The 26,223-nt window shown below is 36.4% G+C and overlaps 1 protein-coding gene across 1 annotated transcript in view; it reads right to left on the bottom strand.

Annotated features, from left to right (window-relative positions):
- NDUFAF2 (NADH:ubiquinone oxidoreductase complex assembly factor 2) overlaps window positions 1-26,223 on the bottom strand; it is a 180,137-nt gene that overhangs the window by 65,595 nt on the left and 88,319 nt on the right. The window contains exon 2 of the mRNA XM_036849307.1: window positions 8,939-9,028. Coding sequence (XP_036705202.1) covers window positions 8,939-9,028 — 90 coding nt within the window. The remainder of the gene's footprint in view (window positions 1-8,938; window positions 9,029-26,223) is intronic.

The following is a 26,223-nucleotide window of genomic DNA, read 5'->3' as shown; positions in this document are numbered from 1 at the left end:
CCAAACATCAAAGCGATTCACATAACAAGCTGGTGCAAATGATTTTCAGCACTTGATTTGGATATTTTGAGTATGTCAGCTATCTCCCATGTAGTATAACATTGATTGTTCTCAATTAATGTCTCAATTTGATCACTATCAACTTCAACTCATCTACCCGGGCATGGAGCATCGTCCAGCGAGAAATCTCCAGCATGAAACTTTTGCAAACCACTTTTGACATGTTCAATCAGTCAAGCACCTTCTCCATACCTTGCACAAACTTTTTTTTTTTTTTTGCGTTTCGGTTGTGTTTTTACCTTTCTGGAAATAATAAAGCATAATATGCTGAAAATGTTGCTTTTTAAATTCCATCTTCAATATTAAAATGGCTACACAAAAATCCACCAATTTTAATGTTTTTTATTTTTAAGTGCATGCTGATATGACAGCTGTCACAATACATTCTAACAAAATTGTTTCAAATGAAGTTAAAGACAACTAAGCTCTACTAAAGCCATGTTCCAGAAAAAACAAACAAACTTTGGCCCGACCCAATACAACCTACCAAAGGGTCATTCAAGAAGTAACAGATAATCTGAATATCCTGTCTAATAAAGAATTGAATCTGCAGATAAAAACTCCTGGCCTAGATGGCTTCACTGGTGAAGCCTATCAAATATTTAAAGAAGAAGTAATATTAACTCTACACAAACTCTTACAGACTTTTGAAGAAGGAATATGTCTAAACTCATTTCATGAGATCAGCATTACCCTGATACCAAAACCAAGAGAAAAGACAAGAAAAAAGAATACCAACTATATCCCTCAAGAACACAGATATAAAAAGTCTAAACAAATTTTAGATAACTCCAAAATATATAAAAAAGTAAACATAAAGAATAAGGCAAGACTGTTCATTCTTATCTTCTTATATTAAACAGTTTGTACTGGAGGTTCTAGCCAATGCAAAAAGGCGAGATTAAAACAAAAACATCCAGGTTGGAAAGAATTAAGAAAAATGTCTTTATTCACAGACAATATGATCTTCTATATAGAAAACCTGATGGAATTGACAAAAAAGCTACTATAATTAATAACTGAGTTTAGCAAAGTCACAGGATAGAAGATCAATATACAAAAACCTACTGAATATTTATTCAATGGCAACAATCAGAAGTTAACTTGAAAAACATTATTCATAACAATAGCATCAAAAATATGAAGTTGTTAGGGATAAATCTGACAAAAGAAGTGCAATATATGTACAATGAAAGCTACAAACTTTGATGAGAGAAATTAAAGAAGGCCTAAATTAAATGAAGAGATATATAATGTCCAGGGTCAGAAGATCCTTATTGTTAAGAGGTCAGCTCCCTGCAAAGTGATCTATAGATTTAACACAATCCCAACCAAAATCCCAGGAGGCATTTTTATAGAAATTAACAAAATGATCCTAAAATCCATATGAAAATGCAAAGGACCTAGAATAGCCAAAACAACTTCAAAAAAGAAGGACTAACAGTACCTGATATCAAGACTTAGAAAGCTACAGTTATCAGGGAACTAAGGCCCTAAGTCAAATAGCCAGGAAGAACCTGAAACCAGGCAATAGCCATTTGAGTGAGCTTGGAAATAAAACTTCTACGGCCTGACAAAACCATGTGAATGAGCTTGAAAGTAGATGAGCCCTGAGAGAAGCCTTGAGATGACTGTGCCCAGACCAACACCTTGTCTGCAGCCTTGTGAGAGACCCTAAGCCAGAAGATCTGCTTAAGTCTTGCCTAGATTCCTGACTCACGGAAACTGTGAGATAATAAATGTTTGTTGTTTTAGGCCTGTAACTTTTGGGGTAATTTGTTATGCACCAATAGATAATTAATATATGCAGCTATCTTATCCTCTAATGAAGGAGATCACCATCAACTCTCAGCAAGTCCCAGCTAAGCAATTTGGTTTTACAGTAGGTCCAGAGACTCTGGGTTGTGACATAAGTTGATTAGAGATAATTCTAGAGTCATATAATCATAGAACATTAGAGACAGATGGGGCCCTTAAAGGATTACTGAACCCAGCCTTTTAATCTGACAGATGAAAAACAGAGGGTAAATAGATTTGCCCCAAAATGACCAAGGTAGTAAATGCACATTGGAGGGACCTGAGCATAACCCAGGTCTTCTGATGCTGGGACAAGGATAGCATCATGCCCATACATATTATTTTATGAAGTTATTTTGAAAATTGTGGTGGGGAGTTCCTGTGGCTTGAGAAAAGCATGTTAAACAATTATTAATTATTAATAATAAAGCAATAAAGTGCATATGATATTTTATACTGAGATACTCATATTAATTGTGTTAATGATAGACAGGTATGGTCTAATATGTCTAAAAGTTAATTTTTACCTGACTTTATTCTGAAATTTAGTTTTACATTTTAATGAGTATGTGTGATTAAGTAAAGATTAACATTCCATTAAAAAGAAATACTGGATCAGAGCCTTTCTGTCTCTTCCTATTATACTCTACTTGGCGTGTATTTTAGGGTTCTCATTAATAATGCTTATTACCGTCAACAAAAACTAGCTTTAAACTTACCAAAATAACCAAAAAGAAAAAAATGAGTAAACTGTGATCTGACTTATGAGATAAAGCTTTTGAGAGGCTCTGTATAAGAACTACACATCATGCCATGGATTAAACTTAAAAGGTTCCCTGAAACTTTATAAGATTGTTCAGTAGCTAGTAGTATACTAGCTAGTACTATACTATCTCCCACATCTGAACCTTGAGTGTCCTTTATGTTAGGAACCAATTGCTTTGGTGTGCCATTCCATGTCTTTCTTTTTAAAATGGACTATTTTCAGCAAATCAGCAAAGTCCCCAAATGTCTCTTCCTTATGTAGTTTCACTTTTAAGTGCATTCATTCACCAAATATGATTGAGCTTGCACTTATTTATGTTAAGTGTTGAACTAGGCCCTAAGAATACAAGGATGAGCAAGGTAAAGACTCTACACTAGAGAATCTTCAAGTCCAGGTAGAGGAGGTAGATAAGTAAACAGGGAATACTCTACAGTGTGTAGTGTTATGCTGCGGAGAGGCATCAAGTGAGATGAAAAACAAAAACAGGAACATCCCACTAAGCACTAGGGGGTGACACGTAGGGTCAGAAAAGATGTCCAAAGGAATCCGTGTCTACCCTAATACTTGAAGGATAAGTAGGAATTAGCCTGGTCATTATGGAGTAGGCAATACAATATAATATTAAGAGTAAAGACTCTGGAGACAGATAATTTTGGTTCTTGGCTATAGCTGCTGTTTGTATTTAGGAGTTATTTAATCTCTCTGTGCTTCATTTGGAGGAATCAAGAGAGAATTTATACAAGTTATTACCACTACATGATCTACCTGCATCTATGACTGTATACTCTACTTTTCTGCTATACTCCTGATGAACTTTCCATGCTCTTGTCAAAGGCCAATTCTTCCACAAGTATACTAGATCCTGTACATCTGCTTCCTCAAGGTCTTTCTCCTGCATCATTAGATGCTTCCTTTTAGACTGGAACTGTCTCATCACTATTACAAATTGCGTACTCCTACTGTCTTTAAAACAAACATAACAAAATTCCTCTCTTGACTCCACTTTCCCATGCAGGTACTGCCTAACACTCTCCTTTCTTTTACAGATAAACTTCATCATAAGCATTATCTATACTTATTCTCTCCAAATTCTCTCTTGGTATTCTTTTTTTTAATCAGGCTTTTGTTCCTAACACTCTGCAGAACTATTTTTGTCAGGATTTGGTGACTTCCTGTTCTTAAAGCAAAGAATTAATTCTTGTCCTTATTGACATAGTTGATCACTTCTTCCTCCTTGACACTTTTTCTTTTTTCTCCCACTTTTCTGGCTGTCCTTTTTTGTCTTCATTGTCTCTAAACCCTGTTATAGCCTAGGGGTCAGTCTTGGAACTTCTCATTTTCTTTCTTTTTCTTCTTTATAATTCTTGTCTTTTTTTTTTACTGGAGTATAGCTGATTTACAATGTTGTGTTAGTTTCAGGTGTACAGAAAAGTGAATCAGTTATACATATACATATATCCATTCTTTTACAGATTCTTTTCTCATATAGGTTATTACAGAATATTGAGTAGAGTTCTCTATGCTATACAGTAGGTCCTTGTTGGTTATCTATTTTATATATAGTAGTGTGTATATGTTAATCCCAAACTCCTAATTTATCCCTCCCCCCTCCCCTTTCACCTTTGGTAACCATAAGTTTGTTTTTTACATCTGTGACACTACTTCTATTTTGTAAATAAGTTCATTTGTACCATTTTTTTAGATTCCACATATAAGCGATATCATATGATATTTGCCTTTCTCTGACTTACTTCATTTAGTATCATAATCTCTAGGTCTATCCATGTTGCTGCAAATGGCATTATTTCATTCTTTTTTATGGCTGAGTAATATTCCATTGTATATATGTACCACATCTTCTTTATCCATTTCTCTGTTGTTGGAAACTTAGGATGCTTCCATGTCTTGGCTATTGTAAAGTGTGCTGCAATGAACATTGGGGTACATGTATATTTTGAATTATGGCTTTCTCCAGATATATGTCCAAGAGTGGGACTGCTGAATCATATGGTATGAACTTCTCATTTTCTATTTACACACATTCCCTGATCTCATCCTGTCTCCTGGCTTTTCAATACCATTTATTTGCTGTCAACTTCCACATTTTATCTCCAGCCCAAATTTTTCCACCAAATTCTTAGCTTATAAACAACTTAGTACCTCTACTTGATATCTAATAGGTATCTCAAACTTCATTTTCAAACTTGATCTCATTTTCCCCCAAATGTGCTCCTTCCAGTCTTGCCCCTCTCAGTCAATGGCAACTGCACTTTTCCAGGTGAGGCCCAAAAGTTTAACAGTCATCACTGACTGCTCTCTTTCTCTCACATTGCACATCCAATCTGCCAGCAAATCTCATTGGCTCTACTTTTACAAGAGATCCAGAATGCAACTACTTCTTTCCACTCCCACTGTTACTCTGGTCCAAGCCACAATTAGTCCTTGCCTGAGTTATTACAAGAGCATACTGTCTCCAAGTTTTCTTTATGACCCCACTCAGTCTCTTTGCAATGCAGCAGCCAGACTGATCCTGTTAAATATAATTCAGAGCATACAACTACTCTTTTCAAAACCTTCCAGTGGCTTCCAATCTCAGAGTAAAAGCCAGAGTCCTTCCAATGGCCTATAAGGCCTACAAGATTGAGCATCCTGTTACTTTTCTAACCTCATCTATTACTTTCCCTCTGGCTCTACTCCAGTCACGCTAGCTTCTGTGCTGTTCCTTAAAAACCTGAGCATGCTCCTGCTTCAGGGCTTTTGCACTAGCTCTCCAGGAATGCTCCTCTGCTACTTATCTTCATGACCAGCTCCTTCTTCTGCCTTTATTCAAAAGTCATCTTCTCAGGGCTTCCCTGGTGGCACAGTGGTTAAGAATCTGCCTGCCAATGCAGGGGACACGGGTTCGATCCCTGGTCTGGGAAGATCCCACATGCCGTGGAGCAACTAAGCCCGTGCACCACAACTACTGAGCCTGCGCTCTAGAGCCCGCGAGCCACAACTACTGAGCCTGCGCACCACAACTAATGAAGCCCACGCACCTAGAGCCTGTGCTCCATAACAAGAGAAGCCACCACAATAAGCCTGTGCACCGCAACTAGAGAAAGCCTGTGTGCAGCAACGAAGACCCAACACAGCCAAAAATTAAAATAAATAAATTTATTAAAAAAAAAAGTCATCTTCTCAACCAGGCCATTTCTTTATACTATTTAAAACTCTAAAACCCTCCCCAACACTTCCTAGTCCCTTTATCTGCTTTATTTTCTGTGGCCATTAACATACTATATAGTTATTTATCTGATTTATTATCTTTCTTCCACCCACTCTCCCACTACAGAATGTAAACTCCATAAATTCAGAGGTCCTCAATAGATGTTTATTAAATAAATGAATGAAAAGGGTGAACCATTTAATACATATCGTGGCAGGAAATGCAGCCTGTGGGTACCTGTATTCTGCTACTAACAATTGACAAATACGGTATTCGTCTGGACCTGAAAATACTTTAGATTCACTTGGGGTTGACACTATTCACTTTAAGTTTTTTTCTTTCCTTTCCTGTATACAGTGTTTTGTGTATTTATTTATATTTTACTTTACTTTTTCATGGTATGGAGTTCTTATTTTTTACATTTAATTGATATGCAACACTATAAAAATAATTTTTGTTTCAATGTTTGGTTGATACATTTGTTTTAAGGGTGTGCCCCATGGGAGGGTTATGCTGAATTATTAAGATCAGGACAGAGCCAAAAAGGCATTAGAATTTCATTTTAATTCTCTGAAAGTCTCAAAAGCTTAAAAATGAGTCACTATCTATTTGTTTATTTATAACTTAATTTATTTCTATAAACATTTTAATTCTATATTACTATTGGAAAAAATGATAAAATACGTTCATTATAAGAAGGTGCAAGCATTATTTGAGAATTGCAAATGTCGCTTATAACATTGGAGAGTCTGTTAAAATAAAAAAGCTCAGGGACTTCCCCGGTGATCCAGTGGTAAAGAATCTGCCTTCCAATGCAGGCGGCATGGGTTCGATGCCTGGTAGGGGAACTAAGATCCCACACGCTGCGGGGCAACTAAGCCCGCGCGCCGCAACTACTGAGCTCACGTGCCTCAACGAGACAGCTTGTGTGCTGCAAACTACAGAGCCCATGCCCTGGAGCCTGCATGCCACAACTAGAGAGAAGCCTGCGGGCCACAGTGAAGAGCCTGCGCGGCAGTGAAAGATACTGCATGCCTCAACGAAGATCCCGCATGCTGCAACTAACACCCGACGCAGCCAAAAAAAAATAAATTAAATAAATAAATATTTTTAAAAAAAGAAAGAAAGAAAGCTCAATTACTCCTGGACATTGCCAGTTTATATTCTGCATTTCTTCAAAAAGTCCCTGGTATCTACCCATTTTAATGTTCTTTTCTCATAGTTCTACTATTTTCATAGCTAATAAAGAAAAATGGAAAAGATATGCCCAGGGTAATATTTACACTCACATGCTGACATAAAAATAACTCAGTGGGCTTCCCTGGTGGCGCAGTGGTTGAGAGTCTGCCTGCCAATGCAGGGGACACGGGTTCGAGCCCTGGTCTGGGAAGATCCCACATGCCGCGGAGCAACTGGGCCCGTGAGCCACAATTACTGAGCCTGCGCGTCTGGAGCCTGTGCTCCGCAACAAGAGAGGCCGCGATAGTCAGAGGCCCGCGCATCGCGATGAAGAGTGGCCCCCGCTTGCCACGACTAGAGAAAGCCCTCGCACAGAAACGAAGACCCAACACAGTCAAAAATAAAAATAAATAAATAAATTTAAAAAATAACTCAGTGCCTATAGCTACCATATGTTAGGTATAATGCTAAACCCACCAGGAAGCAAAGGGTCCACTGCTTACAGTATGTAGCTGTATTACCCAGGCAGTTTATCTCATCCTTCTAGAACTTAGATTCCCTATCTATTAAATGGGTATAACTACAGTGTCTACCTCATAGGATTATTGTGATAATTAAAACAATGTCATGATTGTAAAGCAATGGCGTAATACCAGGTATACAGGTAAACACTTGACAAATATTAAGTGATATATAAGATAGGTATTGGTATTTTAGTTAAGGTTCTTTTAGTTGCAAATAACAAGGGTTAACTCAAGCTAGATTTCAAGTATTTAATATATACTTACTGAGCACTTACTATGTGCCTTCCTACGTGCCAGGCACTAGGCTAAGAACCAGTAAGAAAAAAGGGGAAATTTATAACACAGATGTGGGATGGCACTTAGAACCTGAAGGCAGACTTGCAGATGAACTTCATTCAGAAAGAAATGGAACTGGGAATTGGAAAGTTGCTGAAAACCTAGGAAATATTCTCTGCCTTGCTACATAAAGTTGACTCTTGAACAACACAGGGATTAGGGGCACTGACCCCCTCATAGTCAAAAATCCACCTATAACTTAACAGTTGGACTTCCATATCTGCAGTTACACATCTGCAGATTCAACTAACCACGGATCGTGTAATACCATAGTATGAACTTACTGAAAAAAAATCTGCGTATAAGTGGACCTGCTTCTAACCTGTGTTGTTCAGAACAAAAAACAAACACCTGTGTTGTTCAAGGGTTAACTGTACTTCTCTTTGCAGACTGGTTTCCATTTTCTTCTTAGCAGATAAAGAAGGTTTTTTTCTGCAACAAAGTTTAGATAGTGGATTGAAGATAGCCACCCATGTGCTACCAAGTTCATATGATACTATTCCAGCCTTATGGAAAGACTGCTACTATTTTCTCTTTCTTTCATTTTTTTACCTTAATTCCAAAGTCCTGACAGGGATCAAGTGTCCATCCTTGTCTAAACATGGGGGCAGCTAATGGGGTCACTGTAAGTTGAACAAATATTCCAAATGGCATCTACAGCAAGTATTATCCACAATTTATAAAAGAGGAAACTAAGACTGAGAGGTATGAGTTACTTTCCCACGTTCATGTGGGTAGACCGCCAGAAACAGAATTCAAATCCTGAGGTTGTATAAGTGCAGGGCCAGCATATCAAAGTGAATGCCTTCTTCAATTCTCCATCTAAGAAGCTTTGCTTGCCTCACCCTAGTCTCAGCTCTGCTAATGCTTCACAGTTCTTTTCACTATGTTCTCTTACTAAAATGTGGCACCTTCACAACTTTCAAAGAAATGCAAAGTTTAAAAAAAGTTTCATGGATTCAGATTGTAAAAGTTTTTTCAAAGAACATGAAATAATGTTATGCTCTTATTGATTTTGTATATAAACTATTTGCCTTCCAGAAGACACTACTAAAAGCAGAAACTTACCTTCCCATTCTGTTGGGATATCCCCTACTTCATAGTCTATTTCTCTTTTATTTGCTGATTCTACAATTCTTTTCTCTCGAATTGTTTGTCCTGTAAGGCAAAAGTGATTATTACATTTTTAAATGAACCCATGACACAGTAGTTACTACACAAAATATTTTCTCTTTAGATATTACACACCTCCTCCTATGATAAGAGAATTAACAGGGAAAAGAATAGATTTCATTTAGAATTAGGTATATTAGAAAAAGCAGTTTCTAAACTACTTCAGAAATTTAAAATTTCCTACATAGTATGCAAAGTTAATTTTGGTAGAATAAGTCTAGATTCTGTGTACAGAAAAAGAGAAACCAATTAATTTGCAGGCCAATAAAAAACATTTTAATAAACAACAGAATGTTTAACTCCTTCAAACTCTGCAGGTATATATATTAGAGGTGCCAGTGGCTGCTGCTACTGCATAAGGGAATCAAATTCATGGCCCCACTATGGAAAATAATATGGAGGTTCCTTAAAAAACTAAAAACAGAGTTATCATATGACCCAGCAATCCCACTCCTGGGCATATATCCAAATTAGAGAAAACTCTAATTTGAAAAGATACATATACTACAATGTTCATAGCAGCACTATTTACAATAGCCAAATATGGAAGTAACCTAAGCGTCCATCAACAGATGAATGGATAAAGGAGATGCGGTATATATATACACTATGGACTATTACTTGGCCACAAAAAAGAATGAAATATTGCCTTTTGCAGCAACTATGGACCTAGAGATTATCATACTAAGTGAAGTAAGTCAGAAAGAGAAAGACAAATACCATATGATATCACTAATTTGTGGAATCTAAAAACTAATACAAATGAACTTATTTTCAAAACAGAAAGACTCACAGACATAGAAAACAAACTTATGGTTACCAAAGGGGAAAGGGAGGAAAAGGAAGGATTAATTAGGAATATGGGATTAATAGGTACAAACTACTATACATAAAATAGATAAGCAACAAGGATTTACTGTATAGCACAGGGAAATATTTTCAATATCTTATGATAAGCTATAATGGAAAACAATCTGAAAAGTATATATATATACATATATATATATATATATATATATATATATAAAACTGAAACACTTTGCCATACACCTGAAACTAATAAAATATTGTAAAACAACTATATGTCAATTAGAAAAAAAAGCCTTGATTATATCCTTTCAAAGCAGCAGCAGCTTTGTCAAAATGGTGATTTCAAAACATATTACTTTGTCATTGAAACTTTGATCCTGAGGAAACCAGGTAAGTTTCTACTTCCCAACAGTTAACAAATGTGCTTGCCTACTCCAGGGAATGCAGGCTAAAACAGAGAAGGTATTGGTAGGTAATGATGAGAGGAGAAGTATGGCTTAACAATGGTCAGACCAGTCAGGGAGAGAAACCTGGGCCTTGCAAAATACCACTTTCTCTTCCCACTCTTAGGCCAACCTTACACTATGCCAAATAGACTGGGTCACATAATTCTAGAAATTGACTTTGTTGCCTGCATATCTCTCTCCTAAACTACCTGAAATTCTACATTAAAATATTCCTTCGGGACTTCCCTGCTAGTCCAGTGATTAAGACTCTGCGCTCCCAATGCAGGGGGCATGGGTTCCATCCCTGGTCGTGGAACTAAGATCTAGAATGCCGCAAGGAAGGTGTGGCAAAAAAGAAAAAAAAAAAAAAAAAAATCCTTCAATTGCAGACAAAGAAATTTCTAGGAGTGACTGTGCAGGAGAAAGGGAGTCACAAAAGGTAGCCTAAGAATACTGAGTGGCTACTTTTATTTCCTCTGCCTTAGTAATAGTAAGTGAAAGACTAGGATTTCCTAGACAAGCCATTAATGGCTAATAACTCTGAGATGAGCTCAGGGAATCTCTGCATTTTATTATGGACTCATTTAACTGGGCTGATTTAATCCTAATACAGAGGTTCTACAAGTTTTATAAAGAGGAGTTACCTTTTGCTTATCTTATCCAATAAATACACAGTAGGACAAGGGATTAGTAGTAAAGTCCCCAGGTTGAAGGGACAAGAATTAGGGTAAAAGGAGCCTCTAACAATGACAGCTGCATTACTCTCACAGCAGAGGCTCAACATATATACATATATTTTTACTAAAATGCTATTTATATCTACATATATAAACACATCATAATAACAAGAGTTACCATAAATTTAGCATAGACTAAATTTACTAAAGTATGTTTACATGACAATTTTCAAAATGTTTGAAAGAGTCAAAATATCTGTGTCTTCATATATTCCTTACCTAAATACCAGGAGGTAAGTATATCTTTTTAGCAATAACAAGTACAGAAAAGAAAATTATCGTCTAAAATACGAAATGCTAACAGATGGCCTTCTGAAAGTACATGTGTGTTCTATAAGCTTTTAAGTGTATGTCAATGAAATTTAGTGCATAGGGAGAGAACAGAGAGGTCTACCATTCCAGCAGCACCACTAAATGCATATATAAGTAAGTATATCTATATGTCTGTGACATAAAAATTAACTTTTTATTCCTACCCTCAAGTTTACAAACTTCATTTAAGGTATCCTAAGAGTTTTAAGAATCAAAATTCATACCTATTTGTGTGTATATGGAAAGACAGGAAGAGTAATTCATGAGTTAGTCACAGATAATAGCTGAAAAAAAACCTTTGTTTACAAATAGATGACATCAAAGGTTTATGAAATGCATGTACACATCTTTAGCAATATAAAATAAGGCCATTAATTTATTGAATAAACTCTTGGTAATCAGATATGGCCTTTTCCCTCCAAATAAATTGTTTTAAGACTACTCCATTCTGTACAATTTTTATGAATTGGGAATAAAACTTATTCCTCCCACTGAGTAAGAAATTATGCACAAATTGTACACTTGCTCATTCTAATATGCTTTCACACAAGAGTTGTAAAGACAATCCTACTTCTCATAGCAAAAAAAAATTGCCATCTACTAAATGGAGCAAATTTAAGTACTTACTCAAGTGTCAAAATTTTAGGGTCTAATTTACATTTAAAAATTAACTTAGGGACTTCCCTGGTGGAGGAGTGGTTAAGAATCTGCCTGCCAATGCTGGGGACATGGGTTCGAGCCCTGGTCTGGGAAGATCCCACATGCCGCGGAGCAACTAAGTCCGGTGCCACAACTACTGAGCCTGCGCTCTAGAGCCCGCGAGCCACAACTACTGAAGCTCATAAGCCTAGAGCCTGTACTCCTCAACAAGAGAAGCCACCGCAAGGAGAAGCCCACACACTGCAACGAAGAGTAGTCCCCGCTCGCCGCAACTAGAGAAAGCCCGTGCACAGCAATGAAGACCCAAAGCAGCCAAAGATAAATAAATAAAATAAATAAATTAAAAAAAAATTAACTTAATAACAAAAACTTTTAATCTATGAATAGGTTTAATAAGTCCTAATACAACAATAAACAATTGACAGTGGTGTACTCAATGAGTATTAAGTAAAACACCATATTTACATGGTGTTTTACTTAATATTAAACAATATTAGATTTAATTAAAACAGTCAAAATAAAAGTTCGAATTCAGGTAGATCATAATGATCAATGGTACACGGATTTAAAGACTGTGTAAGTAACAGTACAATTTCCCAAACTTAAAAAAATGTAAAGCTACCTGCCATTGAACTAATTGCCCTATGAGGATAGCAGATTTCCTATTCCTTTATTTAAAAAAATATGGAATCCATTCAGTTAAAAGAAAAAAAGGCAAGATTCCCTTTCAGGTATCAGGTAGATGATGGGTTTAGGTAAAAGATGGATTTCATCTGTTCTACTGGGTTTCTGGGATAGAGTAAGAACCCTGGACACAGACTCCGGAAAGAGGAGCTAGAGCAGAGAGTCCTCAACTTCAGTCATTCAAGTACCAGCTTTGCAATTTTGGTCACACTTTGTAGTATTATATTCCTAATATTTTTCTTTAATTTGGCTTGCTTTTTTCTCCAATAATCACTTTTTACTTTACCCCCCCCAAAAAACCCCATGAAATCACTGACTAAATACACTAGTTGTATTTTGTGTTCAAACATACATAAAACAGATATATCTTAAAAATGTAACAGGCTGTCTTTGTACCTGCTGAAGTCATCTTGTGGACCGCATTTCGAAAACCACACTGGTCTACAGAGACAGGTCCAGCAGAACATATAGTTATACAGGGCATAGGAACCAACATACCAGTAAGAAATTCCTGCGGATAGGAAACGGCTGATGAACATCAAAGTCTTGCTTGGATTGTGTTTACCCTTCATCTCATAAAATCCTATGTTATGTACAATCTTATGTTAGGTTTGAAAGAAGAGGGCAGAGATCTTAGAAGTAGGAAGGGAGTGGTACTTGTCTGAGTATACACTTCTCAATAAGTTTGAAAGCATGTTAATGTTCTGTGTATTCAAAAAATTAAATCAACATGGATTTGAAAGGGAAAAAAAAAAAGGAAATGAAAGCAAACTGAAACAAATAAACCCAACTTTATTTCAGACTAATAACATAACCACACTGAATGGGGAAAGAAAAGAAAGTGGTATGTGCCTATGTACCCTAAGTTTCAGGAAGGAAAAGAACTGCAAACACATCCTGAACTGTTTGTAGTATGTTTGTTTTCTGTAGTGGTATGGGCGAGGCAATTCTGAAACTACTCTAGATATATTATATGATTCAGCAAATGAGTAAATGTTGTTAATGTTATTGGAAGCAGGGTTCTCATTGTGGAAGGACATACAGATATGTAATGGGAAAGGTAAAAAAGTACAGGGGTCAGATGAAACTGGAGATATCAGTTACTTATGATAAATGAGATAGATAAGTATTTATACACAGATATATGTATTTCCATGTATACATATATATATATTTTCCTGGTTCTATTTGCAGAAAGAGCCTAGAAGCAAAGACCCTAATAGCAATAAGGACCCCTAGAGCCCAAATCTTGGCCTCTACGCCATTATCCACCAAAAGAAACCAGGATTCCTCAGGAAAATGGCTGATTCCAGGCCTAGGGCAGGGTGGGTTCAAGATGAGCCTGGAGCATCTTGCTATGTCAGAAAACAAGAATTCTCAAATAAAAAAAAAAAGAAAGAAAAAAACAATGATAATAATGATAATAGGGGCCTATCACAAGGACTTAAGGGCCAGCTTAAGGGCCAGCTTAAGGGCCAGCTTAGCCGACACTGGCTAAATCTGGGATAACCTGAGCACCAAAATAATCCAGGAATTATAGACCAGCAATTGTCAAAGTGTGATAGGGAAGTCTGAGGGGTACTTATGACTCTTTTAAGGTGTCTGTGAGGCCAAACCTATTTTAATAATACTAAGATGTTATTTGTCTCTTTCACTTTGATTTTTTCATGAATGTACAGTGGAGTTTTCCAGAGGCTACATGATATGTGATATAGTAACATACTGAATGAGGAAACAGATATGAAAAATCTAGCTGTCTTTTATTAAGCCACACATTAGGGGATCTGTAAAACAAAGCAATGCTACTCTTTTCTCTAAATGTTTCTGTTTGGGAAAGTATAGTTACTTCTGATCAAAAATATATTCTTTCTGTAAGCATTTATTACATTTATTAGGGTTATTTTTAATGAATTAAACATTTTAAAAATTCTGTTTCAGTTTCAATATGATCAATATTAATACATATCTCATAAACAAGCTTTTTCAATAATCGTGAAGAGTTTTAAAAGGATCCTGAGACCAAAATGCTTAAGAACTATATACCATTGGAAAAAAAAAAAAAAAAAGGAACCCATAAAGGCAACTACTAAAGATATAGATAAATAGATGGATAAATAAATAAAGAGATAAAGGAGCTGTTGCTTACCACAGTGCTAAACAGTAAATGTGCAGCAAGTGCCAGAGCTGGAAAATCATTTTGTAACCATCTTGATAAAGAATGGTTCTGCAAGAATCATTAATGGCAGGAGATTTTCTTTTGTTTTTTATTTAGAAATAATTTCCCTTTCCTCTACCTACAGTGTGTTCTTACACATTTGAAAGCTGAACAAGACTTACACGTTAAAAGGATGGTTGGGTTAGAAATTTATAAAATTTCTCATTTGGTACCTCAAATACTGCCTTCCTAGGGTCTTAGTGACGCTACTGATGAGTAAGACCCTTGACAGGTACCAGTCTGAGGCAGGTGACACCAATGGTCCAGAAGAATGAAACAGCAGACTTAGACATCAGACATCTCTCCTTCCCTGGGCCAATGCTCCTTCCTTAATCCATCCACACAGGCCAGGGAAAATATTTAAGCAGGCTTTAATCTTTAATTTTGAAGCATCAGAACTCACAGATATCTATTATAGTGGAAAAGGAATTTCTTCCATCAGTACCAAATCAAAGGTGAAGCCTATATTGGTCGTGACCACTAGTACGTGTGATCTTGGTGAGGGTTTTCAACCAGCTGTCTACTTCCAGCCCAATATTTCCCACTGGTGGGGCACTGCGAGGAGAGATGAATGGAATTCAGAGGTGACTTTGGGGTGGAAGAGATTGGGCTGAGTAAAGTGACACATCTCTGAGACAGCTATCTCCCTCAAAACAAGCAAGATTCAGGCCTTTGATGCCTGACAGGAGCCCCTGGCTTGGAGGAATAGTAATGAAGTAGGGTAGGATGGCCAAGGTAAGACCCTTTCTGTCTGACTGATGTTCTGGCCCTTTACCCCAGTAGCAGAGATCAGTTGCAAACCAGGTGATAATTCTAAATCAGTTTGTGTGGTGATGTATCTAAAAGACTGAATTTTGCATACGAAAGGAGGCTTAGAAGTGTCAATGCATAATATATGAAAGTGAGGGGCTATTGAAAGTCAAGAACCATACGACATATGTTAGATTTGGGGACTTTAAACCTTGTTATTCTGAACCCTTGTAAATTTTGTTTAAAAACATCAATTAAGAATACTAAATAAGAATCCTTACACTGAAAGTCATTTTCCATATGACTTAAAGCATAATCTGACTGAAGTTACTCAGATGTAGCATTTTTTAAATTAAGAACCTGCTATGTACCAGGCAATGTTTAGGTGCCTTTCATATGTTATCTCTTATCTTTAAAACAATCTTTTAGAGATGAGGAAAAAGAGGCATCGGGTGATGAGATTATCAAATATACATGGTAATTAAAGTAGTATAGCCAGTATTTGTACCTAGCATTTTTCTGACTCCCAAACAGTACGCATTTTCCATTTAAGATTTTAAAATTAGCATTTACAAAGTTTGCACATGGTATCATTACAGATATCCAATTAAAAACTAACATTTTATTCATAACTATCATAAGCTATTATTTTCCCATAGTGATCAAATGAGGCATTCCTACTTGAAAATGTGATGAGTCTATAATTTGACATATTCTACATATATTTATGTGAGCATGGAAGACTATCTCAGCAGGTCTCAGCAGGTCACACTTTTTAAAAGCAATTAAAGAGAACTTCCAGATAAGCTTTCAGAATTTTTAAGACTGCCAACTAGTTCAATGGACTACCTAAATTCTTATTAGCTTTCCCATTCTTACAGTTTTCCCATAAGGAATCTCAGCTTCTTCTATCTTAGAAAATCCAAAACTTATATAAAACACTTGGTTATTCTAAAATGCTTTATATAATATGGTTTAACTTTTCAGGACCCAAAGCTGAAAGGTCTTAAACTATACCCAGAAAAACAGCAGAAAAATCCCAAGGGACCTATTTCCTGTATTAGCGTAAACATTTTGTGGCAAGTTTATAGCACACCAATATTCTTTTGTTTAATTCTGACTTCATCAATTTTTCAAAAGCCATAAATAAAATTTAGGTCTGAAAGTACATAGGAAGAATATCACAATTTAAGAAAAAAAGATGAATCTAATGCAAATTGTATCTGTGCTTTCCACATGGACAATAAACTCTTATTTACTTTTATTTTTTTAAGAGTTCCATAGTAATATTATAAGCAAACAAAATTTAAAGTTCCAAATGTTATTCAACCAACAAATGTATATTAAAAGGGTCTATTACAATAATCTAGAAAGATTCAAGTCAAAAATTAAATAGGTTTTCTGATTTCTGATTCTAGTCCCAAATCAAGCACATAAGTCTTAGAAATGTCTAGTATTTTACTTCATTTACTGACTTTCCATTACTGTGGAAATCAACATTGAAAATTATTATGTTTTTAAAAATAAAAACACTTAAATGTTATGTAAAAAATCATTTATTTTCTAAACTGCAAGGAATTTTTGATTCTCAGAAAAAGTGCAGCTGTATTACACTTGCCCTCACCCCCCAAAAGAGGTAATCATTAAAAAGAAAAATTCAAATGATGGATTTATACTATTTTAGTCCATGTAACAATGTGTTCACTTTGAAGAGCTGAAAGAGAAGCAGCCATTTCAGGCTTTGATTGATGTGCAGGAAATCAGTATCTTGAAAGTACTTTATTCATCTAATACATTCTACAGTTCTTTGTAAAGCTAAATTATCTTCAATGTGTAAAGTATATTTATATTGAGAATTTGGGCATTTAAGAAAATAACACAAAAAACTAACATTAGGTGATTCTGCTGTGACTACATCTGAATCATGACAAACGAGTTAAATGTCTTAAATACACATAAAAAAGGAAGGAAAATAAAGGGGGGGTAAAAATTTTTGTAGCCAATTAAATGGGCTTTAAGCAATTATCATACGGAAATTTCAGGTTTTAAAAGACTATCTTATAATGAGGAAATTTATGACTGACTGGAAAAAAATTTTCATTTTATAGTGAAAGTTGCTAACTAAACCAAGCAAATTCCAATATGGTACACCCTTAATAAAAAAAGGAAGAGTATATTCTCCTCTCAAAAGTAGCAAACACTGGGCTTCCCTGGTGGCACAGTGGTTGAGAATCTGCCTGCCGATGCAGGGGACAGGGGTTCGAGCCCTGGTCTGGGAAGATCCCACATGCCGCGGAGCATCTAGGCCCGTGAGCCACAACTACTGAGCCTGCGCGTCTGGAGCCTGTGCTCCGCAACAAGAGAGGCCGCGATAATGAGAGGCCCGCGCACCGCGATGAAGAGTGACCCCCGCTCGCCGCAACTAGAGAAAGCCCTCGCACAGAAACGAAGACCCAACACAGCCATAAATAAATAAATAATAATAAATAAATAAATCAGCAGACACTCACAGTGTGGTATAAACCAATATAATCAAGTATTTGATTTCCCACTTTGAGAATCCAACTTGAACAGTTGGGGCTGTCAATAGAGAGGTAAAGAGAGAAACTGAAGGAATTAATTTTTAAAAGTGGCAAATATTATCAGAATTTAGAGAATTATAAAATTATGCCACTTGTAAGCTTGGGGCCTAGCCCAAACTTTATTTTCACATTTGAAATGTATATGATATGGCTGATTATTTGATTGATTTCTAGATCCAGTTTCACAGAAATCAAATAGTACTTGGTCATCTATCAAAGATCTTAAAAGCATCAAGGACTGCACTGTTAGCTACCATTACTAACTCATAGAATATATGACAGTTTTAAATATGGATAATTTAGTGAAAATAAATAAAGTACATTTTGTGATACATTAGTCTTAATTTTTAAATATACATATTTATTTATTAGTCCGTGAAATTACTAATACCCTTCATTAATCTATTTAATTTGGTTATCATCAGGCACTACTTACTAATGAACAGAAATCTATTCTGATATAGAAAGAGACCACATAATCATTTAATAAAACCTGATATTCATCAGCTTAACAGGAACTGTACTAGTATTTGTGAACCAGATTTCTGAGTATAAAAATTAGGCTCAGTTGGTAAGAGGCAGAGGTGTCAATAATTTTCAAACTCTTGTCTCTAAAAATACCTTCTTTAATAGAGGTCGAATTTATGAAACTGTTCAAAGCAGAGCTTCTCTGGTTGAGGCAGGCAGGTGTCCAAAGTACAACTTACCTTTTCTCTCCTCCCCTTCCCTAGAGGCAACCTCCTCACACTGTTAGAGCCCTAAGGAGTGCTGTGAAAATCACTGATTCAGACCAAGTACTGCACTTCTGAAACTGTGGAATCCATCCATAAACATATATTGGTTCTCTAAACAAAATCAAGATCTTGTGAATAGCAGAAAGACCATCATACTGCTTCTCTCCCTACCATATCTTTCACATAGTTAATTGTGCGATCTGTCACAAACTCCTGAGTAATCAGGTGTAAGACAATATAGGATTTTTCCTGCAGTTCCATACCCCAAGGTGATATAGGTCTACTTCAGTTGTGGAGCTATGATTTAAAGCTAGAACCTGACTTAAGGCTTGCTTCCAGTGTTTAGACAGGATTAAGTTCAGTAAGAAATCATTCTCTCACTTTGGAGCAAGAAGTCCTTAGGAAGAGACAAAGGAGTCTGAAAACCAACTCTTAAATTCACAGGTCCTCAAGGAAGCACGTGTCTCCACTAGAGAAGCATTCTCAATACTTCCTTCAGTCCCTCAGACCTGGAGGCCCCTGTGAAGGTGAAGAGATTGCGGTAGTCTGAGGCCAATCACAAGCAGTGAAAGGAAAGACAGGAAGGAAAATTCCAGCATGAGCAACTTATTTATAGTACCCTATTATTTTAGTCATTAGTTTAAACTTTCTCTATGACAAAACTTTACCTTGGCTAATAACTTATAAAATTAGATGACATAGGGCTTCCCTGGTGGCGCAGTGGTTAAGAATCCGCCTGCCAATGCAGGGGACATGGGTTCGAGCCCTGGTCCGGGAAGATCCCACATGCCGCGGAGCAATTAAGCCCGTGTGCCACAACTAATGAGCCTGTGCTCTAGAGCCTGCGAGCCACAACTACTGAGCCTGTGTGCTGCAACTACCGAAGCCCGCGTGCCTAGAGCCCGTGCTCCACAACAAGAGAAGCCACCGCAATGAGAAGCCTGCGCACCGCAACAAAGAGTAGCCCCTGCTAGCCACAACTAGAGAAAGCCCGCGCACAGCAACAAAGACCCAATGCAGCCAAAAATAAAGTAAATAAGTAAATAAATTTATTTAAAAAAAAAATTAGATGACATAAATTTTACCTTCATTCTCTACTCCAGAGTCACTGGTAGAAAGACAACGCTAATAAACTGTGATATCACCAAAAGGAAGGCTGTTAGGAGCATGAAAAGGTAAGAACTGGTCTCATTTTGCTTGTCAGGGCTGCAATAATGACCATTCATTCTGCTATTTTTACCTACTTATTCCTTATTTTCCATTTGATATTAAAAAGATAAAGAAAACAAGTAACAAATAGTGAAGAGTTGCAAAATGGTAATATTACTTTAAGATGGGTATCTCCAAAATTACTGTGTACATAAAGTGGGGACTGCCTCTATTCAAGAGTATACTGGTAACGCATGTCAGGATATTACCTACAAAAGAATCAATAATTGGACTTAAAAATTCTGTTTTAGTAGTAATAAATGATAAAGCTAATATTTTTTCCTCTCTTTTCTACTTCTTTTTAAGTTTCCAGCATCTAGAGATCATATAATTTAGTCTAATTTAGCAACATATCAATAACATTTTGTTAATGAGGTTTTATTCATCAGTATTATCTGACTCATTTAGAAGATGAGCAGAATCATATTTATTGAGCAACATTTATATGTATGGTTCTTAGTTGACACTTATACTTCCCACATCCTCCTTTCGCTTTGGGCCTAGAGCAACTTAACTGCTGTATGACAATAGCACCACCTATTGGCTGGCAAAGGGATTGGAATAATCCAAAATACCACCTGCTTCCTTGCCCTTCAGAAAGACTAACGCATAATTTGGGCTCTTTTTTTCTTCACTTATTATTAAACCCACTTGAAAAAAATTTCAGCTGAGTTAAACCCACTTGAAAAAAATTATTTTCTCGTATATATCGTCTCTTTTTTTCTCCTTCATCTCTCCTGTTAAAAACCTGTAGAGTTATTGCATCTCTCTTGATTCCATTGCTAACCAATGTGTTTTTGCTAACATGCAGCAATTCAGATAAACTGAGGATTAAAAGGGTTTTGTGAATTATTCTGGAAAATGAAATGTCATTTATAACACAATTACTATTGAAAAATGTATTGAATTTAAGCAAGCTGCTTATGTGGAACTTTGGAATTCAAGTAATTTGTAGGTTGGGAACTTGTTATATACACAAACATAAAAAAGCATTAAGACTCTCACTGTGGTTTCCAAGGCAAATAAAGGAATAGAATTCTGATACAAAGCAATATTGGATACACCTTTCCCCCTTTTCAGAGCTGATGAACATCTGCCTTGTCCTGTGGAATTTGAATATTGCACTACACACAGTGGAACACTCAAAAATGATGAGATGTATTGCTATTTTGCAGTGGCTCATTAAAGGTACACCAGTGATATAGGAGAGAACATTAGATCCCATTATTTTACTTTATCTCTATGATGAAAATTACCAGAATTACATCTATAACCCTAAACCACTTAATGAGCTCCAATCATGAACTTGGATGTCCTTACACTTCTGTTACGCAGAGTTCTATATCTTTCTGTAATACATCCTTAGTATCTAGCCCTTGAGGTTGTCCTATCTTCATGGTAAACCCTATAAGTTCTCATCTGTGGGAATTTTGTGCTGAAGCAGAGAAACATGTAAGATACCCCAAGCTAACTGATCAATATGAAGTCATTTTTGTTGCCAGTACTAATCAAATAGCAAAGGGTTTTGTCCCTTGGCCTTTTCCCTGTGTCTCAGTTCTAGAAACTGCTCCTGAAATCCTGATTTGAGCCCAATTTGTTACAGGCAGAGAAAGGCTGCTTCTTTCTGCCCCATATACATTGTAACCATAACTGCTCTCACCTGTCTGGACAGAGCCTATTCTTGGTGGAAAGACAGACCCTACTCCCTTACACTGATTCCATGGTCTACTGAGAACTGTTTATGGACTAATGCTGATGTCAACTGCCCAGGTTGCCAAGACCTCCTTTTGTCTTGCAAATTACCTGTCCAGGACTCTTTTATTGGCTCCCCAGGACTTGGAAACCTATGGTCCGGCCTGTTTAATCAGTAGTTATGACATCCACCTCTCCTGAGCCTCAACTGCTTTTCCTTTTAAATCTCTCAAATCTTTTGATAGTACTATTATTTTACTCATTTCTTAATTCAAAAACTTCAGTTGTTTCTACAATATGAATATACTTAACATTACATTTTTATGGTTAAATTGGTCAGTATTGTGTTTTTCATCACAAAAATTTTTTCAATTTTTAAAATTTTAAAACAACTTCAATTGATTTTACTACTGCTTCCCTCCCCAACAATGCAAACTTTCAACAAAATACATATACACATATTAATCTTCCTCTAATTTATTCTTTTTATCTCATTATTACACCACCACCCTCACCCAGGCCCTTCTTGTTTCATGCCTATATTAATAGAAAAACCTCTCTAACCATACTATATTGATGTCTATTCTTTATTGTTCAGAAATCCTTTCTTTAGGAAACCATTCATTATTCCATTCCTTTTGATCCTGCTCTGTCCACTGAGTTTGGGTGGGGCTATCACCCCTCCATCTACAAGTAGGAATGTAAACTAAGTCAGGCCACAGTATTACATCCTTTTAGCCCCAAAAAGTATGTCAGGGATGGGCACATGACTCCAGCTGGGCCAAGCAGCATGTTCCTAGAACTTTTGCTGGAGCTTCCAAGAAAGACTCCCAACCTCTGTGGTCATGAGCTATAAAGACCATACAGACCTGGAACTGCTGAGGCCAGCTATGCTACATTGTGGAGAAAACCTACCTATGAATGAAACCAATTGAGAGGAAGGTAAAGTCATGTGATAGAGAACACACCCTGATGACTGAAGCTATTTTTATTTTTATAAATCAAAAATTAGTCATACTCTTACAAAATAGTTGTACAGACGATTGATCTCATAGCCATCGTGAAGTTCTGACTGGAAGGTTGTCCCCTTTTGAATCAGCTGCTACAAAGCTCAGAGTTGCAAGCCTGTGTGCCACAACTACTGAAGCCTGCGTGCCTAGGGCCCGCGCTCCGCAACAAGAGAAGCCACCGCAATGAGAAGCCCACGCACCGCAACAAAGAGTAGCCCCCGCTCGCCACAACTAGAGAAAGCCCGCTCAGCAACGAAGACCCAATGCAGCCAAAAATCAATAAATTTATATATACATAAAAAAAAGAATATGCAAACATATTAAAAAAAAAAAAGCTCAGGGTTGCATTTGTGGTCCACTCTTAGAAAATGTGCAGGTAATTAGAGTTTATATTAAAGCCTCATATCTGGCTCCACTATTCCCTCACCCTGATTTTACTTTCTCCTTTCACTGCAATTTTATGCCTCTATCTTCATCTTTGAGTCTTCAATCTCATGTCTTTTCTGGAAGAAGGAAGAGAATGATCTCATAACACAGTTTTACTGTATCACAACTCTATCACTCTTTCTATACAAAACTTAAGATCCTACTGCATGTATTTTTCTTTTTTTATGTACATATTTTATTTGGTTGAGCCGGGTCTTAGTTGCGGCAGGCGGGCTCCTTAGCTGTGGCTTGCGGGCTCCTTAGTTGTGGCATGAGAACTCTTAGTTGCGGCATGCATGTGGGATCTAGTTCCCTGACCAGGGATCGAACCCGGGCCCCGTGCACTGGGAGTGCAGAGTCGTAACCACTGTGCCACCAGGGAAGTCCCAGCATGTATTTTTCTTAAAAGCAAAAATCCAAATTCTTCACCTCATTTAAAATATATATAACTATAAATATAGTTATATATAATAAATACTTATTTATATAAATACACACACACACAAAGTACATAAGTCAAACACTTTACTATATATGGGAGAAAGAAAAAGAAGGTTCAAGTTGCTCACAGTCTGGTTCAGTGGTGCCAATATTTTTTCACTATGACTCACATCAGACAACCTAATGGCCTCACATTCCCAGAGGCGTATCAAGACACATGGTATGTACAATTCTCAGCATGATAGCAACAACTTTTCTCTTTGGCTATTACTGATCTGAGACATACTGGTGGTCTCAGGGGTCAGATGGTTAAGAACAGAGATTGACTACAACACAGAGAGACAAGTATAAGAGAGAAAATGCTCTATGCTAATACCACACACAAAAAAATAAGGTACTCAAAACTGTGGAGTAAAGACGAATGGAAAACTTTTGATAAGAGATACCTATCAAACAGGTGTTAGCAGGCAGGCAAAGGAGGAAGAAAACTGAGATTAGAAGGATCATTCCAGAAAATGGAAAGTTTAAAGGACAGTTGGAAAAAATAAAATAAAATAAAGGACAATTGGATTTTACACAGGGAAGATGGTGAAAATAATTCTGGGCATTTGAATATACGCTACTTTGTAAAGTATGTCATCTTTCTAGCATCACTAAAAAAATCAGCTAATCCATATGATACCATTTTTAGATAAATGAAGCCCATTCCTTCGAAAACCAAAATATTTCCCATCTGACCATTTTAATGAAAATAATGTTTAAATAGTTTATGGATTTTTTTTCTGCTTTAGTAAATTAAACACCATTCCATGTACTCACTTTCTCTTTGGATCTCATGTTAACTATAAATAAGTCATTATACAGTTGACCCTTGGACATTGCTCAGGTTAGGGACCATAACCCTCTGTGCAGTCAAAAATCGGCATATAACTTTATAGTCTGCCCTCCATTTACATGGTTCCTCTGTATCTGCAGATTCAATTGATCACGTATAGTACTGTAGTATTTACTATCAAAAAAAATTCACATATAAGTGTACTTGTGCAATTCAAACCTATGTTGTTCAAGGACCAACTGTATATCGTACTTTAACATCAGTAAGTCGTACTGAGATTGGTTTTTTGACTTAGAAACTATCCCACTATATTATAATAATCCAGTTATTTCTTATTGCCAATCAGTATTACTGCCTCTAACTACTGTCTATCACCTTTTTACCAATCTTTTATGTGTAGAAAATTATGGGGAAAATTGGCAGAGAAAGGAATATTATCAAGCTTGCTAAATTGCTAATCTGTTTTTGCACACTACACCAAGTTAGCAGCTCTGCTCTGAGGATAGCTGTATTCTGTATAATGTTCAAAATACATAAATTTTGTGATTTACTTTTTTTCACACTACCTCGAAAAGATTTTGTTTTGGTCAATACCCAGGCATGTTTTCCTGACTTCTCAAGCTTTCATAAACCTCCCTCAAGGACTATCATTTGGGGTATAATGGATTAGAAAAGAGTCAATTGGCACGATATTAAAATTTAGACTTTTCCCATAATCTCAAAACAAGATTGTACATTCCATAATAATGTTCTCTGTGTTAAAGTTTGGTTTAAAATATACTACTCCACCTCACACCTATTAAGATAGCTACTATTAACACCCCCCCAAAAAAACTAATAAACAAAAAAATGGAAAATAACAAGTGTCAGCAAGGATGTGGACAAACTGGAACCCTCATGCACTGCTGGTAGAAATGTAAAATGGTACAGATGCTATGGAAAACATTATGGTTCTCCTCAAAAAATTAAAAATTGACTTATCATATGATCCAGGAATTCCATTTCTGGGCATATAACCAAAAGAATTGAAAGCAGGGTTTTAAGAGATATGTGTATACCCGTGTTCATAGCAGTACTACTCACAACAGACAAAAGGTGGAAAGAACCCAAGAGTCCATTGACAGATTAATGGATAAACAACATTTGTGCTATACAGATACAATGAAATATTACTCACCCTTAAAAAGGAAGGAAATTCTGACACATGCTACAACATGGAAGAACCTTGATGACATTATGCTAAGTGAAATAAACCAGTCACAAAAAGACAAATACTGTATGATTCTACTTATATGAGGTACCTACTTTCTTCTATGTTCATAGAAATAGAAAATAGAATGGTGGTTGCCAGGGACAAATGGGGAAGGAAGGGAAAGGAAAGTTTTTGTCTAATGGGTATAGAGTTCAGTTTTTCAAGATGAAAAGAGTTTGGGAGATAGGTTGTACAATAATGTGAATGTACTTACTACTACTAATCTGTACACTTAAAAATGGTTAAGATGGTAAATATTATGTGTATTTACCACAGTTACATATATGTGTGTGTGTGTGCACAAGCATATAAAATTTACAGTTTTGTAGCCCTGTTTTGACAATTCTTCAACTTTTGGTAACTAAGGAGCAGTCCCCTCAAAGGA

The sequence above is a fragment of the Balaenoptera musculus genome, chromosome 3 (assembly GCF_009873245.2).
Source record: "Balaenoptera musculus isolate JJ_BM4_2016_0621 chromosome 3, mBalMus1.pri.v3, whole genome shotgun sequence".
NCBI lineage: Eukaryota > Metazoa > Chordata > Mammalia > Artiodactyla > Balaenopteridae > Balaenoptera > Balaenoptera musculus.
Note: the sequence above shows the minus strand (reverse complement) of the source record. Positions and strands in the feature narration are given on the sequence as shown.